This window comes from Oncorhynchus mykiss, chromosome 22 (assembly GCF_057628025.1).
Source record: "Oncorhynchus mykiss isolate SJ-2025 chromosome 22, ASM5762802v1, whole genome shotgun sequence".
Classification (NCBI taxonomy): Eukaryota; Metazoa; Chordata; class Actinopteri; order Salmoniformes; family Salmonidae; genus Oncorhynchus; species Oncorhynchus mykiss.
In genome coordinates, this window is record NC_143043.1 from 50078486 (window position 1) to 50102446 (window position 23961).

At 41.3% G+C, this 23961-nt stretch overlaps 2 protein-coding genes and 1 long non-coding RNA gene across 13 annotated transcripts in view; 2 read left to right on the plus strand and 1 right to left on the minus strand.

Annotated features, from left to right (window-relative positions):
• Positions 1–1048: 1048 nt before the first annotated feature.
• Positions 1049–3995, minus strand: LOC149972891 (uncharacterized). Its single transcript, XR_016490687.1, has 2 exons — positions 2105–3995; positions 1049–1972 (listed from the first exon to the last, which is right to left on the minus strand). It is a non-coding gene; the product is annotated as an uncharacterized LOC149972891 (long non-coding RNA).
• On the plus strand, positions 3380–14786 carry LOC110502170 (caspase-8). 11 transcript variants are annotated; one of them, XR_016490685.1, is made up of 14 exons: positions 3380–4353; positions 4901–5184; positions 6028–6133; positions 6277–6412; positions 6591–6664; positions 6782–6827; positions 6960–7036; positions 9217–9250; positions 9367–9462; positions 9907–10034; positions 10351–10439; positions 10625–10745; positions 12527–13043; positions 13542–13875. XR_016490685.1 is itself a non-coding variant. In XM_090216303.1 (14 exons), the coding sequence occupies exons 10-14, from the start codon at positions 10022–10024 to the stop codon at positions 13717–13719; spliced, it is 918 nt and encodes a 305-aa protein (XP_090072429.1). In that variant the 5' UTR covers positions 4022–4353; positions 4901–5184; positions 6028–6133; positions 6277–6412; positions 6591–6664; positions 6782–6827; positions 6960–7036; positions 9217–9250; positions 9367–9462; positions 9907–10021; the 3' UTR covers positions 13720–14786. The 11 variants fall into 11 exon arrangements, 10 of the variants coding, with proteins under 10 accessions (XP_036815286.1, XP_090072428.1, XP_090072427.1 ...); XM_090216303.1 differs by having other exon boundaries at positions 4022–4353; positions 13542–14786; XM_036959391.2 differs by lacking the exon at positions 9907–10034 and having other exon boundaries at positions 13542–14786.
• Positions 14787–19983: 5197 nt separating this feature from the next.
• LOC110501916 (interferon-inducible double-stranded RNA-dependent protein kinase activator A homolog) overlaps positions 19984–23961 on the plus strand; it is a 4489-nt gene continuing 511 nt past the window's right edge. The window contains exons 1-8 of the mRNA XM_021579789.3: positions 19984–20131; positions 20361–20536; positions 20625–20706; positions 20820–20895; positions 21083–21200; positions 21376–21470; positions 21589–21751; positions 21894–23961. The exon at positions 21894–23961 is cut by the window's right edge and continues 511 nt beyond it. Coding sequence (XP_021435464.1) covers positions 20073–20131; positions 20361–20536; positions 20625–20706; positions 20820–20895; positions 21083–21200; positions 21376–21470; positions 21589–21751; positions 21894–22051 — 927 coding nt within the window. The 5' untranslated portion in view covers positions 19984–20072 and the 3' untranslated portion in view covers positions 22052–23961. The remainder of the gene's footprint in view (positions 20132–20360; positions 20537–20624; positions 20707–20819; positions 20896–21082; positions 21201–21375; positions 21471–21588; positions 21752–21893) is intronic.

A 23961-nucleotide genomic window follows, 5' to 3' on the forward strand; every position in this document is an offset into this window, starting at 1 on the left:
GCATAAATTAGCATAGAATTTCATGGATTCAATGGCAACCATAAGAACACAGTGGTAGACATTTGAAATGCTACTGCTCCTTAACCATTTCAGCTACAACAACTTTAACATTTTCAAAACTTTTAGAAATTAGAACTATTTAAATGAGCTAAATTAGCATAAAATGACCCACCAACAGTAACTCTTGAACCGTTCAGTCTAGAGACACCAATCTAACATTCATATGTTAAAGGCCCAATGCAGATGTTTTTATATCAATATCAAATCATTTCTGGGTAACAAAACAGTACCTTACTGTAATAGATTTCCATGAAAATGGGCTAAAATTGCTTTTAGAAAAATAATATTTCTCAAGCAAGAATTTTGCTAGGACTGTCTGGGAATGGTCTGAGTGGGGAGGGGAAAATTAAAACTAGTTTGGAACTCTCTTTGTTATTGGTCCAATTTACTGCAGGGTGATGTCACCATGGAAAGCCAAAACCCCTGCTGATTATAAGGTCCTGTGTAGATTGTATTTTCAACCAGTAACTATCAGGAAATAAAAACTGATCAAATGTTTTCACACTTTTACAGTGTTAGTTTCATCAGCTGTTGTACAATATGATATAGTATTTTGACTGCACTGGGCCTTTGTAAGGCTTTCCTAACCTTCAAGACAAGGGCTGCATTCCAAACACTTAACAGACACACCCTCTCCCCTTAGCTCTCAAATTAAGTGGACACTTCTGATGACGTATCGTTACGTCTGACAAGTATACACTTGCAGGGTAAGGGAGGAAGAATGGATTTTTAAATGGACCACCCTTGCCCGGAAATTTGTCACTCGTATATCCCACAATGATTGTGTTTTCTAGTGATGGGCATTCCGGCTCTTTTCAGTGAGACGAGCCGTGGGTCTCAAAGTCAAACAGCTTGCAATAGTTTGACTATGATTGGTGTTAAAACAATTCTAATTAAATTATTAAATTAAATCATACTCTACCTGAACCACAATGTATTTAAAAATGCATTGGTTTGTTATGAAAAATAATGCTATAAAACATTTTCATTTAAAGTCTAACTGTTTAATGTATATAAACAAAGTGCCTATAAATCTAAACATCCAAAACGAAAACAATCTGAACAACATAATAATAGAATATTTCACCATATTAAAGAAAAATAAATAACATTGTGCAAAACCGCAGCATCCCACTTAAAACATTAAACTGGTCCCTCTTTTCTCTCTCTTCTTTATGGCCATGTTTATAACCAGCAACACACAGCAATGCTGACCATATTTTTCTTTTATGAGAGATTTGCATTCTGAAATACAAGCTGCCTCACTACCGCTGATGCGATTTCTTCGCTCAGTAATTATTTGTCCCGTTTTCGAGAAGACCCTCTCAAAGGGAACGGATGTGGCCACTATGCAGAGTCTCCCTGTCATGACTTTAGTAAGCCGTGGATAGACAGAGGCCTTGTTCTTCCATCAGCTCAGAAGATCTGCAGATCTTTGGAGGAGGGTCTCTCCAAATAGGATCGGACCGCCATTATGGCGTCTGCTGAGGGACTCCTTCCTGCTGCATCCCCAGTTGCTCTCTTGTCAAACAGCATCCAAACAGAAGATGTTTGTGGCACTACTGCTGGTGCTTCTGCTCCATCTGATCCCTCTTCTTCATGTTGCCCTGGTGCCTGAGTCAGCTGACTGCTGGGGCTGTCCCTCCCTGCTGCTGAGGTTATTTTTTGAAGAGCCTCATGAATCGCTCTGGCATCACTGAAGGCTAACTTCTTAAACCTGGGGTCAAGTGCAGTGGTTTCTGATAGCACGTGATTATATTCCATTCTGTGGAACTTTCTGTCCAATGATGAACATAGGGTGTCCATCAACTCTGTCACATGTCCTGTGGTTACATTTGCTTCTCTCTGGCGGCTGGCTGTGATTCGCTGCAGACCCATAAACTGGAGTATCATTTTTGAGGCGGTCACATAGCTGAAAAGAGATAACAGTAACTTATTAGTTCAGGTTCATGTTTTGTCTACTGATACTACATTTTCATCTACTGCTCATATTCATATATAATACTGGATTAAATAATGATGTAGTAATAACTGCTTACTGTACCTCTCTCCACTGATCTCCACCTTGACCTGCTCAAAGGGTTCCAGGACTCTGCACACCTCCTCCACCACCTCCCATTCCTCTTGGGTCAGAGCATCAACAGGTGCATTGACAACGGCCAGGGTAGAGATAATGGCATCCTTTGACTCAAGAAACCGCTTTAACATATAAAATGTTGAATTCCACCTTGTAGTGCAGTCTTGTTTAGGCCTCAGCTCAGGCATCCCCATCTGGCGTTGTGTAGACTTTAGTTTTTCAGCACCTATTGTGCTCCTGTGGAAGTATTCCACAGCTGCTTTCACTTTGTCCACAGTGGGCTTCGTCACCTTCAGAGCATCTCTGACAATCAGGTTGATTGTGTGGGCAAGAGATGGATGACTGGTCAATTTAAAAAGTGTTCATGGCTTTGGTTATGTTAGCTGCATTGTTGCTAACACAACAGACCCCTTTTCCATCTACTTGCCATTCCTCTGCCAAGTTCTCTGAGGTGTGTCTGTCGCTGAACTCAAAGCAGTCCAGAAGACAGCTAGACATCGTAAAATGTTCAATGAAGTGACATGTAACCGACATGTAAGAAGTGGTTACCCTTGATGTCCAGCAGTCAGTGGTAAGACAAACTGCAGTAACTTTTTGGACTCTTTCTCGCACTGAAGCCTGTGTGCTCTCGTACAGATGTGGAATAAGTGATTTTGAAAGGGTTTTCCTGCTTGGAATTGTGTACATTGGATTTAGATAGACTATTGCTATAATTTCTAAATCATCTGTCCTTCACGATCGAAAATGGCTGGAAATCGGTGGCAATCATTTTAGCCAATGCAATATCCAGTTGGCCTTGTTTTGCTACAGACAGACTGTGGCATAAACTGGTCCATAGAAGACTGCGTTGCTGTGGGTCGCGGAGTAGACCTACTTGACTGAGTGGATACATCTCTCCACCACTATCACTAGCAGGCCCGCTAGTTTCTCGAAGCTCCGCTACAGCTAGCTTCACAGTTGGATGCACAGTTCGCATATGCCGGTGTAGGTTGTGCATAGAATCTGCTTTATATGAGATTTTATTTTGGGAAATTCTACACTGTGCTCTAACATTGTCTACATTATTAAAATGCATCCAAATGCTACTGTGCTTCCGACTCGCTGGAAAGCTATCTTTCCTCTCTCTCCTCGGCTGCTAAGTGTGTGACTGTGAGTGAGTTGGCTCGGCCATCCCTCACACATCTTTGGTTCATTGGTTGACAATGTTGTGTCTGATTGACAGGAACAGCAGTTTAGACTGTTAGTCTGGGCAGACAGTCAGAACGAAGGTGTTTGCGCTTGAGCATTTAGGCCTATACATTCTATTCATTTAAATATTTTGATTATTCATATCTTAATGTTTTAAATATTTTTATAAATAGATTCCGCTCTTCTGATATGCGAGCTGATCACTAGTGTTTTCAGCCACCGGTAGCTTTATATGCGCTACACTCAATTATGATTGCATGTCTACTTACATTAGATATATACTTATTAATATACGTCTGCTGTATGATAGCTAGCAAATTAATTAGCTAACTAAAGTTAGCCTGCCTAGCTGGAACTTCTGAAGAAGGAAAATGTTTTATTTCTACAATTTCCAAAAACGGACCAAACAAAAACAAATTACTTTTACGATACGTGTTTGTGCATTAGTAGCACAATTTGTAACGTATTTACATTCGTTTTTACTTACACTTGTATGTTGACTTTGAGGTTTTTGGCTGCGTTTCAGGTCCCGAAATTAACATAATTGTACACTCGCAAACGCCATTAAAAACTAGGGCTGAGGGGCTTACGTTGAAAACTTCCCTTGTTTAGCTAATCATTTGGACCGACAACGAAATATTGCCGCTGGGATTCCCCCAAAGCATAAGGCGGAGGGTAAGTGGACAAGGGTGTGTCTTTGATGAGTTTGAAACAGCCAAGATAGCAAGCGCACACATTTTTTTCAAGAAATTTACCTTTCTATTTGGAAATGTGCGTAAGGAAAGCGGGAGTACTGTACTTGTGTTCTGGCCACTTTGTAGCCTACAGTACCTGACATTCCGAAGGACTTCAAGTTGTTGATCAACTAAAATGACTTGTGGTTGTCATCGTGAAGAATACTGGATCGTTGAAAAACATTGATATTCCTGTAGCCTACTTTGTTACCCCTCTAAACGTATAGGCAGGCCTATGTGGATGTGAGATATCTGACGCACATTTAAAACATCGAGCGCACAGGTTACCTAATGGTAGGCCACTTTTCCTTATTTTTGGGGGAAGGGGGTGGAACATTTGTTCGAATTAACAGTAAACATGGTATTCTACACTATATAGTCTATCTGTACAGTGAACACATTTTTATTGGACAGCCATGGGTGAATGAATTTATACTTGTCATGGATTCTCATACATAGTTTAGCCTAACAATTAGACATATGGATATTTAAATATATATATATATATATTACAATTATATTGAATTATGTGAGCCTAATCTTTGACAAAATGTCTTAACTAGCACCTGCTCTTCTATAGAGTGAGGTGATTTTTGCCCCCATACCCAGCCCCCTGGTTGAAAGTGAGGTACCTAGGGGTCTCCAGCCCCTGGTTGAAAGTTGCTAGACTATTCAAGAGGTCTATCCATAGGCCTATATTTACGACACACTTGATAGATATTTTTAAATGACAACATATTATTACCATGTGCTGAGATTGTAAATTAACAATATGTATTTATAGTATAAATATCAAACATAGTGATCCATGTTTGTTTTCATTATATTGGTTTTGCGACAGGAGATGGATTTCCAAAGGCTGCTGTTGCAGGTGGAACAAGCCCTGAGCAGGGAAGAAGTACAAGCACTTGCATTTCTTTGCAAAGATCTGCTTGAGAAAGACTGTAGCTCAGTGCCCACAGCAAGTCAACTCTTCTCTCTTCTGACGGACCAAGAACTGTTAACCCCCGATCAGCCTTACTTGCTTGCTGATTTATTATGTACCATCCAGCGCCACAGCTTGATGCGAGAGCTTGGCCTCAACAACCAGCTTCCAACAACCAGTAGCCTCATCTCTCCATATAGGTGAATATACAGGCCAGAGGTAGAAAAAATACTTAATTGTCACACTCGAGTAAAAGTAAAGATACCTTAAATAAGTGAAAAGTGAAAGTAATTCAGTAAAATACGACTTGAGTAAAAGTCTAAAAGTATCTGCTTTTAAATGTACTTAAGTACAGTGGTAGAAAAAGTACTAAATTGTCATACTTGAGTAAAAGTAAATGCTATACATCAAATTCCTTATATTAAGCAAACCAGACGGCACCGTTTCCTTATTGTTATTCATTCTGACAGCCAGGGGGACACTCCAACACTCCAACACTCAAACACTCAAACACTCCAACACTCAAACATAATTTGAAAACAAAGCATTTGTGTTTAGTGAGTTTGCCCGATCAGAGGCAGGAAGGATGTCCAGGGACGCTCTCTTGCTAAGTACGTTTTTCCTGTCCTGCTAAACATTCAAATTGTAACGAGTACTTTTGGGTGTCAGGGAAAATGTATGGAGTAAAAAGTACATCATTTTTTTTAGGAATGTAAATGAAGTAAAAGTAAAAGTTGGCAAAAAATATAAATAGTAAAGTACAGATACACCCCCCCCCCAAAAAAAAAAAACGACTTAAGCAGTACTTTAAAGTATGTTTTACTTAAGTACTTTACACCACTGTATTGGCCTCATTTACCACATCTGAATTGCATACAACAGCTTTACCCACAAATGAATAAGCGATAAGTAGAAGTTGCCATTTATAACACAAATGTAAACACTCATGTTGTTGTGTTACTGTTTCCCCAAATACAGAATAATGTAGTGTAATAGGATGTTTTCTGAAAAGCGTATGAGTCATTGTAATCCACCATCTGCAGAAAACTGCTGTATGACCTATCAGAGAACACCACTGAAGACGAGTTGAGAGAGATTAAGTTCCTATTGGTTAACATACTCCCTCGTAGGAAACTGGAGGGCAACGTGGTGAGTATGTCAGAACAGTCTGAAATTCAACACGTTTGTCCAGAATAGGGTAGTAACTTATATTATTTAGTGAAATATGAGTAGAAAGAATGCTTCATCTTGAAGGACCAACTGACATTACACATTTTGCTCTATTCTTTCAGACTACCTTGCAAGTATTCCTGGAAATGGAGAAAATTGATATTTTGAGCGTCATAAAACTAAACATTGTTGAAAGTATGTTTGGAAGTGTCTGCCCCATGTTGAAAACAAGAATCAACCAGTTTAAAACAAAGCAGGGCAAGTGTTTCACTTTCAGTTTCTGTGGGTGACTAACAGATTCATTTCCCTAGTAAAGTACTGACTGGCTGAACAAACCTATTCATTGCCTGTGTATGCCTGTCAGATTTAGCACAGTAGTATGACTACTGCACAGTAGTATGACTCAGATGTGTTATGCAATACTATATTCAAACAGGGCCAGTAACCCAAAAAACAGGGGTGGGATTGTTAAGACCAAGGTCTTCTTCTGCATGTCTTCCAGAAAACCAGGTAACAGAGAATGCTTTATTTCTTACATTATCTTGATATCCACCAGTCCTTATGGACATTTCTCAGTTTCCGTCTGGATTATCATCACAGAATGTCATGACTATTCTTTTCCATCAGGCTGTCTCCATGCTTCCAATGAGACCTGTGTCATGTGGACTATCAGGTAGGAACTGTGACTACAGTAGATGTCAAATCTTCTTCAATATGTTATCAAACCTTTTATTTATTTTTCATTGAACCTTTTATTTAATTTGCTAAAACATGCGTCCATTTATTTTCCTGTTGTGTGTCTTAGTCGAACAACGTGGACATTCTGACACGATGTTCTTTCCCTCTTCGTACTTCTCTTCAGCTTCACAGCCTTCAGCTGAGGTCAGTGACTAATGTTCAGGTTCACAGCCTTCAGCTGAGGTCAGTGTCTAATGTTCAGGTTCACAGCCTTCAGCTGAGGTCAGTGACTAATGTTCAGGTTCACAGCCTTCAGCTGAGGTCAGTGACTAATGTTCAGGTTCACAGCCTTCAGCTGAGGTCAGTGACTAATGTTCAGGTTCACAGCCTTCAGCTGAGGTCAGTGTCTAATGTTCAGGTTCACAGCCTTCAGCTGAGGTCAGTGACTAATGTTCAGGTTCACAGCCTTCAGCTGAGGTCAGTGCCTAATGTTCAGGTTCACAGCCTTCAGCTGAGGTCAGTGACTAATGTTCAGGTTCACAGCCTTCAGCTGAGGTCAGTGCCTAATGTTCAGGTTCACAGCCTTCAGCTGAGGTCAGTGACTAATGTTCAGGTTCACAGCCTTCAACTGGGGTCAGTGTCTAATGTTCAGGTTCACAGCCTTCAACTGAGGTCAGTGTCTAATGTTCAGGTTCACAGCCTTCAACTGGGGTCAGTGTCTAATGTTCAGGTTCACAGCCTTCAACTGGGGTCAGTGTCTAATGTTCAGGTTCACAGCCTTCAGCTGAGGTCAGTGTCTAATGTTCAGGTTCACAGCCTTCAGCTGAGGTCAGTGTCTAATGTTCAGGTTCACAGCCTTCAGCTGAGGTCAGTGACTAATGTTCAGGTTCACAGCCTTCAGCTGAGGTCAGTGTCTAATGTTCAGGTTCACAGCCTTCAGCTGAGGTCAGTGTCTAATGTTCAGGTTCACAGGCTTCAACTGGGGTCAGTGTCTAATGTTCAGGTTCACAGCCTTCAACTGGGGTCAGTGTCTAATGTTCAGGTTCACAGCCTTCAGCTGAGGTCAGTGTCTAATGTTCAGGTTCACAGCCTTCAGCTGAGGTCAGTGTCTAATGTTCAGGTTCACAGCCTTCAGCTGAGGTCAGTGTCTAATGTTCAGGTTCACATCCTTCAACTGAGGTCAGTGTCTAATGTTCAGGTTCACAGCCTTCAGCTGAGGTCAGTGTCTAATGTTCAGGTTCACAGCCTTCAACTGAGGTCAGTGTCTAATGTTCAGGTTCACAGCCTTCAGCTGAGGTCAGTGTCTAATGTTCAGGTTCACAGCCTTCAACTGAGGTCAGTGTCTAATGTTCAGGTTCACAGCCTTCAGCTGAGGTCAGTGTCTAATGTTCAGGTTCACATCCTTCAACTGAGGTCAGTGTCTAATGTTCAGGTTCACAGCCTTCAGCTGAGGTCAGTGTCTAATGTTCAGGTTCACATCCTTCAACTGAGGTCAGTGTCTAATGTTCAGGTTCACAGCCTTCAGCTGAGGTCAGTGTCTAATGTTCAGGTTCACAGCCTTCAGCTGAGGTCAGTGACTAATGTTCAGGTTCACAGCCTTCAGCTGAGGTCGGTGTCTAATGTTCAGGTTCACAGCCTTCAGCTGAGGTCAGTGACTAATGTTCAGGTTCACAGCCTTCAGCTGAGGTCAGTGACTAATGTTCAGGTTCACAGCCTTCAACTGAGGTCAGTGTCTAATGTTCAGGTTCACAGCCTTCAGCTGAGGTCAGTGTCTAATGTTCAGGTTCACAGCCTTCAACTGAGGTCAGTGTCTAATGTTCAGGTTCACAGCCTTCAGCTGAGGTCAATGTCTAATGTTCAGGTTCACAGCCTTCAGCTGAGGTCAGTGACTAATGTTCAGGTTCACAGCCTTCAGCTGAGGTCAGTGACTAATGTTCAGGTTCACAGCCTTCAGCTGAGGTCAGTGACTAATGTTCAGGTTCACAGCCTTCAGCTGAGGTCAGTGACTAATGTTCAGGTTCACAGCCTTCAGCTGAGGTCAGTGTCTAATGTTCAGGTTCACAGCCTTCAGCTGAGGTCAGTGTCTAATGTTCAGGTTCACAGCCTTCAGCTGAGGTCAGTGTCTAATGTTCAGGTTCACATCCTTCAACTGAGGTCAGTGTCTAATGTTCAGGTTCACATCCTTCAGCTGAGGTCAGTGACTAATGTTCAGGTTCACAGCCTTCAGCTGAGGTCGGTGTCTAATGTTCAGTTCAGGTTTTGAGACACACTTATTTATGCTGCATTGGACCTACCAGAACACACCACGTGTCTTTACATCAGAGGCTACGGCAATCCCTCATGTCTGTGTAGTCACTAATTATTCCCTCTACTTCCTTCCACAGGTGTCCACTCTGAATCCAGCTGACACCTCTCTGGGTGAGTCCCTGAGCCACACTGAACAAGGTGTGGCTCAGCACATTTTCTCTGTGTTGGAGTACAGTGCAGAACTCACAAAACCTTTGTGGTGTCATCTTGGTCTGCTCACACACCAGATGTTCGGAGGGTCTCAGATACAGCGGATGCAGTACTTTCACATAGGCTGGGTCTCCTAAGTACCAGTGGGGACAACAATGCTGCTCTCAGCCAAGGTCAGTTCATATAATTTAGAATGCCAATCTATACTGAAAAATATATATATAAACGCAACATGTAAAGTGTTGGTTTCATGAGCTAAAATAAAAGATCCCAGAAATGTTCCAAAGACACAAAAAGCTTTTTTTCTCTCAAATTTTGTGCAGAAAGTTGTTGACATCCCTGTTAGTGAGCCTTTGCCAAAATAATCCATCCACCTGACAGGTGCAGCATATCAATAAACTGATTAAACAGCAAGTACAGGTGCACCTTGTGCTGGGGACAATAAAATGCCACTCTAAAAATGTGAAGTTTTGTCACACAACACAATGCCACAGATGTCTCAAGTTTTTAGGGAGCGTGCAATTGGCATGCTGACTGCAGGAATGTCCACCAGAGATGTTGCCAGGGAATTTCAATGTACATTTCTCTACCATAAGCCGCCTCTAATGCCATCTTAGAGAATTTGGCAGTACGTTCAACCAGCCTCACAATCGCAGACCACATCAGCCCAGGACCTCCACATCCGGCTTCTTCACCTGCGGCAGCATCTGAGACCAGCCATCCGGACAGCTGATGAAACGGAGGAGTATTTCTGCCTTTAATTAAGCCCTTTTGTGGGGGAAACCGCATTCTGTTTGGGTGGGTCTGGCTCCTGGCTGTGCCCCTGCCCAATCATGTGAAATCCATAGTTTAGGGCCTAATAAATATATTTCTGAACTGTAACTCAGTAAAATCGTTTAAATTGTTGCATTTTTGCATTTCATATTTTTGTTCAGCATACAAAAGGGGCCTGTAGACTGTCCCCTCTCCTCTACTCTCTCTGTTGGTTCATCGGCATCACTGTTAAATGTTAGCCATATCATTGATTCATTCTTACCTGATCCATGTCTTCTCTCCCATAGAGAACCACCATGTTTCATCCATACCCTCACGTGGACACAATAAGAACTTTGACCCTGCAAATCGTCAGCCAGGAAACACCACAAAAGAGGTCTCTCGTGATACTAACCTTTTTTTAAATGAGCATTGACAAAGTCTTGTCAGTCCATGCTTTTACTGAAAACTGACTGGGTATTGTATAGATTATTTGAAGTACAGTAGCAGTTTTGGGGATTATGGGTGATGCTGTCTTTTGACTGGATTTATGAATTATTTATGCATGTTTTCTTTCTGTAGGAAGTGGGAGAATATGCTATGACAGGAAGAAAGAGAGGTTACTGTCTGATAATTAACAACTACAACTTCAGAAATTCTCCAAAACCCCTAAACAATAGAGAGGGAACACAGGTTGATGAAAGTAAGATATTTGTAAATATATTATAGTAGATATTTGTTACAGTTGAAGTCAGAACGCTTAGGTTGGAGTTATTAAAACTCGTTTTTCAACCACTCCACAAATATCTTGTTAACAAATTAGAGTTTTGGCAAGTTGGTTAGGACATCTACTTTGTGCATTACACAAGTAATTTTTCAAAAAATTGTTTACGGACAGATTATTTCACTTATAATTCACTGTATCACAATTCCAGTGGGTCAGAAGTTAACATACACTAAGTTGACTGTGCCTTTAAACAGCTTGGAAAATTCCAGAAAATGACATCATGGCTTTAGAAGCTTCTGATAGGCTAATTGACATCATTTGAGTCAATTGGAGGTGTACCTGTGGATGTATTTCAAGGCCTAACTTCAAACTCAGTGCCTCTTTGTTTGACATCATGGGAAAATCAAAAGAAATCGGCCAAGACCTCAGAAAAAAATTGAAGACCTCCACAAGTCTTTTTCATTCTTAAGAGCAATTTCCAAATGCCTGAAGGTACCACGTTCATCTGTACAAACAATAGTACGCAAGTATAAACACCATGGGACCACGCAGCCGTCATACCGCTCAGGAAGGAGACGCATTCTGTCTCCTAGAGATGAACGTACTTTGGTACGAAAAGTGCAAATCAACCCCAGAACAACAACAAAGGACATTGTGAAGATGCTGGAGGAAACGGGTACAAAAGTATCTATATCCACAGTAAAACAAGGCCTATATCGACATAACCTGAAAGGCCGCCCAGCAAGGAAGAAGCCACTGCTCCAAAACCGCCATAAAAAAGCCAGACTACGGTTTGCAACTGCAGATGCGGACAAATATCTTACTTTTTGGAGAAAAGTAGTAGTTTTAGTTTCATCTGGTCTGATGAAACTAAAATAGAACTGTTTGGCCATAATGACCATCGTTATGTTTGGAGGAAAAAGGGGGAGGCTTGCAAGCCAAAGAACATCCCAACTGTGAAGCACGGGGGTGGCAGCATCATGTTGTCAGGCTGCTTTGTTGCAGGAGGGACTGTTGCACTTCACAAAATAGATGTCATTATGAGGAAGGAAAATAATGTGGATATATTGAAGCAACATCTCAAGACATCATTCAGGAGGTTAAAGCTTGGTCGCAAATGGGTCTTCCAAATGGACAATGACCCTGAGCATACTTCCAAAGTTGTGGCAAAATGGCTTAAGGACAACAAAGTCAAGGTATTGGAGTGGCCATCACAAAGCCCTGACCTCAATCCCGTGGAAAATGTGTGGGCAGAACTGAAAAAAACGTGTGCGAGCAAGGAGGCCTACCAACCTGACTCAGTTACACCAGCTCTGTCAGGAGGAATGGGCCAAAATTCACCCAACTTATTGTGGGAAGCTTGTGGAAGGCTACCCAAAATGTTTGACCCAAGTTAAACAATTTAAAGGCAATGCTACCAAATACTTATTGAGTGTATGTAAACTTCTAACCTACTGGGAATGTGATGAAATAAATAAAAGCTGAAATAAATCATTCTCTCTACTATTATTCTGACATTTCACATTCTTAAAATAAAGTGATCCTAACTGACCTAAAACAGGGAATTTTTACTAGGATTAAATGTCAGGAATTGTGAAAAACTGAGTTTGAATGTAAATTGGCTAAGGTGTATGTAAACTTCCGACTTCAACTGTACATGTTATTCTTGAAATAGTGAAATACTTGTAAGTCGTTTGGTTTTGTAGGACCAGGCCTAAATCACAATCCCCATGTACCTCCATGTGTTTGTGTCTCAGGCAGTTTGGTGAGTGTGTTTGAGTGGCTGGGCTTTGAGACGCAGATTGAGCCAGACTGCAGCCGGGAGCAGTTACTGTCTCGAGTTGAGGAGCTCCGCAGCCGTGACCACAGCCAGATGGACTGCCTGGTGTGCTGCGTTCTGAGCCACGGGCTGGAGGGAGGTGTTTATGGGGTGGACGGGCTGAAGGTCAGAGTCAGGGAGCTCACAGAGCCCTTCTCTGGACTGGAGTGCAGCTCACTGAGGGGAAAGCCCAAGCTGTTCTTTATCCAGGCCTGTCAGGGCATCGAGGAACAACAGCCAGTATTCATTCAGTCCGATTGCCCAGGCGCTGATGGCTCTACTATCACCAGCTCTATCTGCACTGATGCAGTGGTACCCAGAGACTCCATTCCCTCTGATGCCGACTTCCTTCTGGGCATGGCCACTGTCCCTCACTTTGCCTCTTTCAGAGACATAAGTAAGGGCACTTGGTTCATCCAGTCATTGTGCCAGAACCTCATCAACATGGTTCCCAGGTTAGTTCCAGAACCTCATCAACATGGTTCCCAGGTTAGTTCCAGAACCTCATCAACATGGTTCCCAGGTTAGTTCCAGAACCTCATCAACTTGGTTTCCAGGTTAGTGCCAGAACCTCATCAACATGGTTCCCAGGTTAGTGCCAGAACCTCATCAACATGGTTCCCAGGTTAGTGCCAGAACCTCATCAACTTGGTTCCCAGGTTGGTTCCAGAACCTCATCAACATGGTTCCCAGGTTAGTTCCAGAACCTCATCAACTTGGTTTCCAGGTTAGTGCCAGAACCTCATCAACATGGCTCCCAGGTTAGTGCCAGAACCTCATCAACATGGCTCCCAGGTTAGTGCTCAGATGTGCTTGGTTTCTTTATATTGTGTCATTCTGAAATCCTCTTTGAAAACATCAGTAAACACTGGACTGTGACATGCAGATGTCAGCGTATGGTTGGTAAATCATTACCAGATTGAATTTCCTCTCATTGTTCTTTCTCCGTCCAGTGGGTATGACTTGCTGTCCATCCTGACCAAGGTAAACGATGATGTCAGCAGTAAGAGTGATAACCATGGCACCAGGAAGCAGATGCCCCAGCCTGCATACTCACTCAGGAAGAGGCTGGTCTTTCCCATCCCAAAAGACCCTCCTCCCAGACTACATGAGCCAGAAATATTGGCTTGAGAGCACTAGAGAAGAGGGGTTTAAATATGGTCCTTATACTTTCCCATCCCAAAAGACCCTCCTCCGAGACTTTTCCTCTCAGACTACATGAGCCAGAAATATTGGCTTGAGAGCACTAGAGCAGAGGGGTTTAAATCTGGTCCTTATACTTTCCCACCAAATCAGGAATGGATTCAGACACTGTATGTGTAGACTCACCAACAATATATACACCCTCTGGGATCACTCAGGTAGAAGGTGCAGGTTTACGTTTTATACCTCGCTCTGTTTTATTTACACTACCAGTCAAAAGTTTGGACACACCAAGTCATTCCAGGGTTTTCTTTATTTTTACTGTTTTCTACATTGTAAACTGTTAAAATAACATATATGGAATCATGTAGTAACCAAAAAAAGTGTTAAAACAAAATATATTTGAGATTCTTCAAAGTAGCCACCCTTTTCCTTGATGACAGCTTTGCACACATGAGTAGGTGTGTCCAAACTTTTGACAGGTACTGTATAAAAAATGAAATTCAGTAGAAATATATATTTTTTTAAACTGTAAATAGAAAATTGTAGGAAATGTTTTTAATGCTTCAATATGAAACCTTTTGGCCAAAGTCACATGAAATTTGAGTTATAGGTCTGTCATTCTCATTGAAAGCAAGTCTACGAAGCAGTAGATCGGTTCTATGTGGACTATTTCTATACTTAAAGTTTTTTTGTTTACATCTGTTTTGTACAACAGTTTCATACACCTGAAAATACAATATTATTGGTTATGGAAATATATTTCACAGCAGTTTAAATGGTACAATGATGCTCTACACTATACTTGCTTGTTTTGTCACACTGAAATTAGGCGAACTATTAGAATTTTAGCAACCAGGAAATGGCAGAGTGATTTCTGCATATTGCATCTTTAAATTGTATTTTTAAATGGTGTAAAGGAGAAGCAATAACAATATAACTGAAGAGCATTTATCATGCAACTTGTTTACCATTTTGTTTTTTCTTCTATATTATAAAATTCTTATCCCCTTGTACGTTGACTTCCTAAATCAATAAAGGCAATTTTCATTCAATGTTGATAAGTTTGTTGCGGTTGCTGTTACAACACATCAGTGTACTCCTTGGCACAACATGGCATGTCATACAACACATTTAAGACCAATTCTTTGACATATCAAGAATAAAACAAAGTGACGCTCAAACATTTATTGGTGCGGTCATGAGTTGCACTATGGCTCTCTTGCTTCTTGCGTGACATGCGTCTTGGCCCAAGCCGGTGTGCGTTTTTCTCAAAGTCAGACATATGACAGGTCTGTCACAAGAAGAAGATTGCTCAAACCTGCTAATGATGGCTGAATCTCCAGGTTTGAGCAGAGACTCCAATGACACTTGCTCTGTATGAAGAGGATACATAGAATACCAGTATCGTAACAACTATGTCCAGTTCCTGTTGTGTCTGGTGGAGAGCTGTTCTCAACAAACTGAAGGTTACATCCTCTATCAGATCACCAGCTAGGACCTAGAAAGCCCCACACACTCAGTAACTTCAGAGGTAAACTATCCTATTGTCCAAACCACCTATAAGTCAAAATCAGGTTAACAATTGGTAGCAAGAACACTCCTCTGACCTGGATCTCCTCAAACCTGGCGGGGGAGGTCTTCCATTTCTATAGCAAAGGCCATTCTTTGGTTATCCTTTTCCTGATAACTTTTGTTCAACTTGCTGTCAGGGCTGAGAAACATAACATTTTTTTTTTTTTTTTTTAAATGTCAACACTGAAACTCCGGAACTGTATAATAACTGTACTTTCCCAAATGTGAATAACCTCAATGGTTTAATAGTTGAATAACCTTACAATGCATCATGGGATCCCTCTCCTGCTCCTCTTTCTAGCTGTTCTCTACGCATCACCTCAAGGGGAAGAAAAAAAAACATGTTTTTATTACCACAATAATTCAAACTTAATTTGCAGTACATTTTCACAACACAAAACGTGAAACACCAAGTTCTGACTGGTGCTACGTGCCCAACAGGTGGCTAATTCACCTTGTACGAGCTGTGGAGGAAGCCATTATCCTTCTCCAGCAGGGATGCGAGGGTTTGAACGGTGAGAGTGGTCAGTTTGACGTATTAGTTAGGAAGCCACCAGCTGTTTCTTGTTTCATACCATGTCTGTCCTCTGCACAGCCCCTCTCCCCCTCCAGAGCCTTGGTGTGGAGGGTCACCAAAGAACTGATTTCAGATCTGAGGGGCTGCATCAGCATTCTGTAATCAGAGGGAAGTGGGCACTAGGAATCACCTTGATGTCAAAGGACCTTATTCCAATTTGATAGTCCCACATAAAAGTGATCTACAACAATGTAATAACAAAGTTGTCCAGGTAAAGCTATACATAGATTTTTGGATCATTTGTAGTGTAACCTAGATGTGCTGTAAAAAAAAAACTTAAAAAAAACACACTACTTCCCTTCCTTCCAAAGTACACCTCTGCTATTAGTGGGGCATAAAGTATTCACTCCATCTCCAGTTGGTTGTAGCTGCTGCCAGACTCAGCTCTGCCTCGTCCAACAGCTGTGAAACAGAGACATGATGACCTAACAAAGAGACAGAGGTTCCCTTCACCTGACCATGTTGGAGAAACTATCTAGATATCGCACCGCACGGCAGCTGTGCTGGTGGGGCCGCCATTCATCCACCAGGAGGACAGTCAGCTTCCCCACCTGCTCTGGCATGTCCTGCAAAACCCCCTGCCTAGAGAACACAAAGGCATGTATAGGCCAATCATGTATAGGCCTATTGGCTCCCGAGTGGCTCAGTGGTCTAAGGCACTGCATCTCAGTCATAGAGGTGTCACTACAGACCTTGGTTTGATTCCAGGCTGTATCATAACCGGCCGTGATTGGGAGTCCCACAATTGGTCCAGCATCTTCAGGGGTATTGACGTCATTGTTAATAAGAATTTGTTCTTAACTGACTTGCCTGGTTAAATAAATACACAAAATGTATAGGTCAAGAACAGGTTTTATGCACGGAATGTTACTACCCCTTTTAACTATATCAATGGTATTTGAAAGAGTTTTGTGCTTTGAGTGACATACTGAATTGGGCAAGGGAAATTTAAAAACTCTCACGTCTCCATAGTTTGGGAAACTCAGTTGCCTACAATGACACCCAAAATGTAAGGAGTACTTTTGCATGTCAGGGAAAATTTATGGAGTATAAAGTATATTTTATCATTGGGAATGTAGTGAAGTAAAATTAGAAGTAGTCAAAAATATAAGTAGGAAGGAAAAGATACCCCCCCCCCCAAAAACGACTTAAGTATTACTTTAACGTTTGTTTTACTTCAATTCTTTACACCACTGATTAAAACAATGATACTGTAGGAATAAAGCTGGAATCTCTTTCTAGGAAATGTAATCTCGTGCTCCTCATTAACCAGTAGATGACAGTATTAACCTATTATCTGACCTACAACTGCGGAAGAAAAATACCTATTTGTCCGGGTGAACCGGTTGTTGTTGATCAAGTTGTCGACAGATGAAATCGGCAATTCACCCAGCTAAATTCGCAACAGACAAATACACTTGTACAATATACCATTAGCGTGACGTGCATTAACATCCCGGCAGCAATATTAAGACTTGCGGTTTTCCGATTTTGCCTTCAAAATAAAACTCTGCGGTAAAACGCTATTTGTATATTCATAGTGCAAAATGTTAAAATGATGTTACAAAATTATAACTAGATCAGGGAAAAATCTAAACTAAAGATAATTACTTTATTACTTTACATAATTACTTTATACAATATAAAGAATATTATAAAGTGGATCACATTAAGAAATCACTATGTTTTTAATATGTCATTGTATGTTAAGTACATGACTGGTGCAAAGCTTAAAAGTGTTTCTTGGTTCTTACAGATCCTATCACGGTTTTAATTGAATTCCAGTTTGCTCTAGATGTATTCCTGGATGATTATACGGCCTAGTTCATGGTGTAGGCAACTCCGGGTCCTGAAGTGCCGCAGGCACTTAATGTTTTTGATTTAACAGACCTGAAAGACCAGGTGTATTGAGTTTAATCACTGAACTGATCAATTAGCTCAGCTGGTCATGTGTTTCACGTAGTTGGAACAAAATCCTTCAGTACCTCTGCAGCACTCCAGGAACAGGGTTGCCTTCCCCTGGCCTAGTAGCTTACCTAAGTATCTTATCTTAGTAACACCCTCTAGTGGCTTACAACCTCGTGTATCTTATCTAGAGGCTTACAACCTTGTGTATCTTATCTAGTGGCTTACAGCCTCGTGTATCTTATCTTAGTAACACCCTCAAGTGGCTTACAGCCTCGTGTATCTTATCTTAGTAACACCCTCTAGTGGCTTACAGCCTTGTGTATCTTATCCCAGGGTTTTCCTAAATCGGTCTTCTGTTCAACCTGATAATCAATTGTACACACCTGGTGTCCCAGGTCTAAATCAGTCCCTCAACCAATTGTATTAGTTTGGGGACAGGTCGAAAGTCAAACCATTCCAGGACATTTAGCCACCTTGCTGTTGCTAGATCATTTGTCTTGGGAGATCAACATTGGGTTGTTCTTTTACCTGAAATGCATATGGTCCTTTTTCCAAAATAATGAACTAATTGATGGAAGCCACAATCTCTCTGCAAATTAAAGCTGATCTACCTACTACATTTAAAAATTAAAAAATAAATAACTAAATAGTAATGAACTCATCAAGTTTGGATTATTTGAATCAGCTGTGTAGTGCTAGGGCAATAAAACTAAGCATGCACCATTTGGGGTCCCCGGGACCAAGTTTGGAAAACACTATCTTATGGAGCTATTTATAACTTGTCAGAAAGTTCCAGATCAACTAGCCCATGTCCGCTAACATTTTTTTAATTAGATTTTTTTTATCCCATAGATTTTGTTGTAATGTTTGAGTCACCTAAATATCACATGAATAAACAGACATGGCAAAATGTATAGAATTTCAAGAAAATTGGCTTTAAAATGGGAAAGTTTTCTCGGCAACCCATGACAAAACCTGTAGAATTGCAGGAAATAAGCTAAATATAAGCTACATTTTATAAAAATGCAAGGTAGAGTAAAGCTTCTAGGTAATTTGATCTGTAGCCATGTCCATTTTTACAAGCAACGTCTGTGGGACATTGGTTACATAAAAGCCTGAATGTTGAGAGCTTTTTGGAATTCTCAGATATGTTACATGTTCTGCTCTGTTGATCGGAACCAACAAGGTGTTGGCCGATGCTTTCTGCAGAAATGGCCCTCATTTCTACTATCAGTTGTATTGAAGTCTGGCCATACACTGCCTGGGCATAACACATCCTGGAAAGGTTTACACTGTGAATGTAGAGCAGATAATTTGCTAAGCAACTTCCGGGTAGAATTTCCTGAACAAAATGTTTAACAATGTCCTTTTACATCATCGTAATGAAGTTGTTCTTGAACCATGGATTGTGAAAATGTAAATTATTTCAATGCTTAAAACTGGGAAATAGCCTTTGTGAAGTGAGAAGGTTTCCCTTGGTCAGCTCTAAGTATTATCTAATGGCTTTCAGAAAATATGTCAATATGTAAACCATATACAGTGATTTGCATTCAATCAATTGATCAAATGTATTTATAAAGCCCTTCTTACATCAGCTGATGTCACAGAGTGCTGTTCAGAAACTCAGCCTAAACAGCAAGCAGTGCAGGTGTAGAAGCACGGATTGGATTTGACATTGTGGCCAATGGAATGGGTTGAGTAAAAGGCCAGCAACACTCCGTATAATTCAGAGCCTTATGAAATGACACATTATGATGATACATTATACAGACCCTACTGATTATTCACAACTAGCACCTAGCACCTCTTTAAACTAATATGTATTTCATAGTGTAACGATCCAGGGTTTATAAGTGCGGAAATCGACTCTGCCGCACGATAATGATTTTGCGGCACAGTCGATAGCGCGCCGGACCTCGGGCTAGAAGTTCGAGGGTTCGAGACCTGCTCCCTGCCTGTTTCATTACAATATACAGTGATTTGCAGTGAGGACATTTATTTGACCTTGGGAAAAAAAATAATAATAATAATTGACCTTGGAGCATGTTTTAAAACCCACATTTAATTAAAATGTCACTGAAATATTAACCATTGTTAATCATTGTTAATGTTTGGGCAATTATTTTTCATATATCATGAATAAATACAACTTATTTAATTTTTTCTGCTATTACGTGGGGGACTCTTATTTTGAAGATTTCTGAAATTCCGTGACCCGGAAGTTGCCGACGAGATTTTGATCAATATACCCAACAGTTTTATTAAGTAGATATTGTTAGCCATGTCTCAAGACGGATTTCAACCTACACTTATAAGGACCACGCACACTAACAACGCGAGGTCTGTTATGCTACTACTAGCTAGCTACATCCATTTGATGCTCGACGTTAGCTAGTACGCTAACCCTAGAACCTGGGATAATTGTTAATAGCAATGCCCAACCAGCTAGCCATACTGTGCTTCTCGCACCTTGTACTGTCATTGGTTGCTAAATAATACAACAAACACAGCTATACCATTCAATCTAATACAGTGACACTAATGACTGTTCATCATGCCTTTTACACAGCTCGAGTATTCAACAACCACAGGCACCGTGCCCTGGTAAAACACCCATACAAGTTCTACATGAATATGGAACAAAAATTGGTAACCTTCCCGTGTACGTGATGGAAAAGGCCGAAGGGGAGGCGCACCAACCCAGCTTCATCTTCAACGTTACAATAGGAGATATGTCCTGCACAGGTGAGTGAGTCATCTTGCAACGTAGATCGCTAGTCACGTACGTTACACTACTTTTACAGCATAGTGTCATTCGGTTGTTGTATCCCAGGTCAAGGAGCCAGTAAAAAAGCCGCCAAACACCAAGCCGCTGAGTCTGCCCTGAACCTTCTGGAAATAGACCCCGGAACACCGTGAGTTAACATGGACGATATCTGACATGAGCATTCATGAAAACAAGTAGCATTTGCAACCATTATGGCCACCAGTAACATTCACTTTTTACGTCTGATTTCCCCTACTGCAGCCTTCACATAAAGAAGGAGAGTAATGGCAACCCAGCAAAGCCTAACGACCAACCCAACTCAGTGGGGAAACTGCAGGTGTTTTTATTATTGCCCTTTTGTTAAGACAATAGGGCTGTGTACTGTTGCATGGCTGTAATCGTCGTAACACATTTGTGTTGTCAATGAGTCTCTTCAGGGTATCAGATGAAAAATAGTCCACACACATGATTATGAATAGATTGCTTGTTTTCACATCTTTGCTAATATGGATTCATCCCCAAAGGAGCTGGCCCTGCAGTGGGGGTGGCGCCTCCCAGAATACACCGTTTTCACAGAGGCAGGCCCACCTCACAAGAGAGAGTTCACTGTTACCTGCAGAATGGAGTCGCTCACAGAGACTGGTATGGGGATTCCACTGTTGTTCTTGATAAATGTTTTATCATTGCATTGAAATAACATATTATAGTTGGTTTTTGTTGGGGGGTTGTTGTTGGATTATTTAAACACATTCTACCTTTGGGAAGTGTTCAATTGAGTCATTCATAGTGCTGTATGTCATCCACGTGTAACCAATAGCGACAGGAAATTCCAAGAAGGTGGCTAAAAAGGCAGGTGCTGAGAAGATGTTAGCAAAACTTCAAAATGTGTCTGGTTGTCCTGAAATCACATGGGTATGTAGAATATTTCCTCTCTTTGGCCTCTTCACCAAGAATAATAAAACATATATATGTAGGACATTTTGTCATCTAGAATGTATGTAATGTGTATTGTTTGACCAACTCATTCCAGATCCCAAAGCCCGGTGTCCGATTGGAGAACTTGCGTAACTCCTCGGCAGAGAAGATGTCTCTCCTAAGAAGGAACCCACTCAGTATTCCCAACACAGACTACATCCAGATGATGCTGGAGCTGTCCCAAGAGCAGGGCTTTGAAGTCACATACTTTGACATTGGTGAGTAGAGTTCATCTCTTCATTTTACTGAAGTCAATGAAATCAATCAGATGTGAACTTTTGTCTTGTTTTCAAGAATGGCTAAACAGGGGGGCCTAATTCCAGGTGCTATTGTACAGTGTGTCTGTCTTTTGCTTGGCAGATGAGCTGACAGTGAACGGGCAGTACCAGTGCTTGGCAGAGCTGTCCACCTCACCCGTCACCGTATGTCACGGCACAGGCATCTCCTGCGGCAACGCACATAACGACGCCGCACACAACGCTCTCCAGTACGTCAAGATCATGGCTTCCATCAAATGAGCGATCGTAGTAAACGGCACAGATGGTTTTTTTTTTTTAAAGGAAAAACATATTTAATCTCAACTGAAAGGTGTCGCTATCCTCCATCTACCACTGTTTTCACGCCTTACCCCAGTGTTCACTTGGTGTGGAATTGGTGAATATTGATGGCAGTATCAATAGAAATCATGCCATTCAGATAAATCTACCTAGTTTATGTTTTTTTTTACAGTGACAGGAAACACAGTTCATCACCTGTGGTGTCTGTCAGCCATTTTTAAATTAGTTTAAGAAAAAGATCAGCGGTACACAGTGACAGCTAATCCTGTGGAGTTTATGTACTGTGGAAGGACAAGGGAATAGAATGGACACAAGTCCTGAAAGGCCTTGCTTCCATAATGTTGGCGAACAGTCTCCACCCTAACCCATTGTTGACAACAGTCTCCACCCTATCCCATTGTTGACATGTTGAGAACACTCTCCACCCTATCCCATTGTTGACATGTTGACGACAGTCTCCACCCTATCCCATTGTTGACATGTTGACGACAGTCTCCACCCTATCCCATTGTTGACGACAGTCTCCACCCTATCCCATTGTTGACATGTTGACGACAGTCTCCACCCTATCCCATTGTTGACATGTTGACGACAGTCTCCACCCTATCCCATTGTTGACGACAGTCTCCACCCTATCCCATTGTTGACGACAGTCTCCACCCTATCCCATTGTTGACGACAGTCTCCACCCTATCCCATTGTTGACATGTTGACGACAGTCTCCACCCTATCCCATTGTTGACGACAGTCTCCACCCTATCCCATTGTTGACGACAGTCTCCACCCTATCCCATTGTTGACGACAGTCTCCACCCTATCCCATTGTTGACATGTTGACGACAGTCTCCACCCTATCCCATTGTTGACGACAGTCTCCACCCTATCCCATTGTTGACATGTTGACAACAGTCTCCACCCTATCCCATTGTTGACGACAGTCTCCACCCTATCCCATTGTTGACATGTTGACAACAGTCTCCACCCTATCCCATTGTCGTTGTTTTTCTATACATGCAATAGTGTATTGAATGGTAAATGTAAAACTATTTGCACTGAACAAAATTAATGAGAGAACTCGTTTTGCCTCGTTTACTCATAAGCCTATGATAAAAAAAGGAATTTATCAATGAATTTGATGAAACACTAACGTAAGTCTGACCCTCATTTTTCACATAGGGATATTTTCTAAACGAAGCAGATCAATTTAAGTAGGAACAAACTAAATATTCATTACACATTGGTATTTTGTTTGATTTAATTGGTTATTATTCCTCTTTGCCATGTCAATATTCAATTACATTACTGTGAAACACTTTTCCATAGCGTATATTAATGCCATAGTCTATCGTAACTTTTAGTTTGATTTTAAAGTTTGAGCTTTGGTTAACACCATTATATTAGTTTATTTTTCATTGTATTTGATTCCGTCAAACAGGACTCTTGTTTTGTGTAACTACCACATGTCTTAACAGAGAACAAGATCAACAGCAGGTTTTAGTTTAGTGTCAAAACAAAAAACAACTGCTCAATTGGGCTCCGGAGTGGCGCAGCGGTCGAAGGCACTGCTTTCTCAGTGCTAGGGGCGTCACTACAGACCCTGGTTCGATTCCAGGCTGTATCACAACCGGCCGTGATTGGGAGTCCCATAAGAGTGGCGCGCTATTGGCCCAGCGTCGCCAGGGGTTAGAGTTTGGCCGAGGTAGGCCATCATTGTAAATAAGAATGTGTTCTTAACTGACTTGCCTAGTTAAATAAAAATACAAATTAATTAGAAAATGTAACATTTGGCTTGTTTAGGTTGAATTGTGCTTACATCATATGAGATTATATAAATCTACATGTCTAGACTATGAAAATATGTATTTCTTTTT

What these genes read in the sequence shown, in the direction of transcription:
- LOC110502170 (XM_036959391.2), top strand. An exon ending in CCAGTTTAAAACAAAGCAGG is followed by an intron (nt 6,413 to 6,590) that starts GCAAGTGTTTCA and finishes ATATTCAAACAG; the next exon opens with GGCCAGTAACCCAAAAAACA. An exon ending in CAATGCTGCTCTCAGCCAAG is followed by an intron (nt 9,463 to 10,350) that starts GTCAGTTCATAT and finishes TCTCTCCCATAG; the next exon opens with AGAACCACCATGTTTCATCC.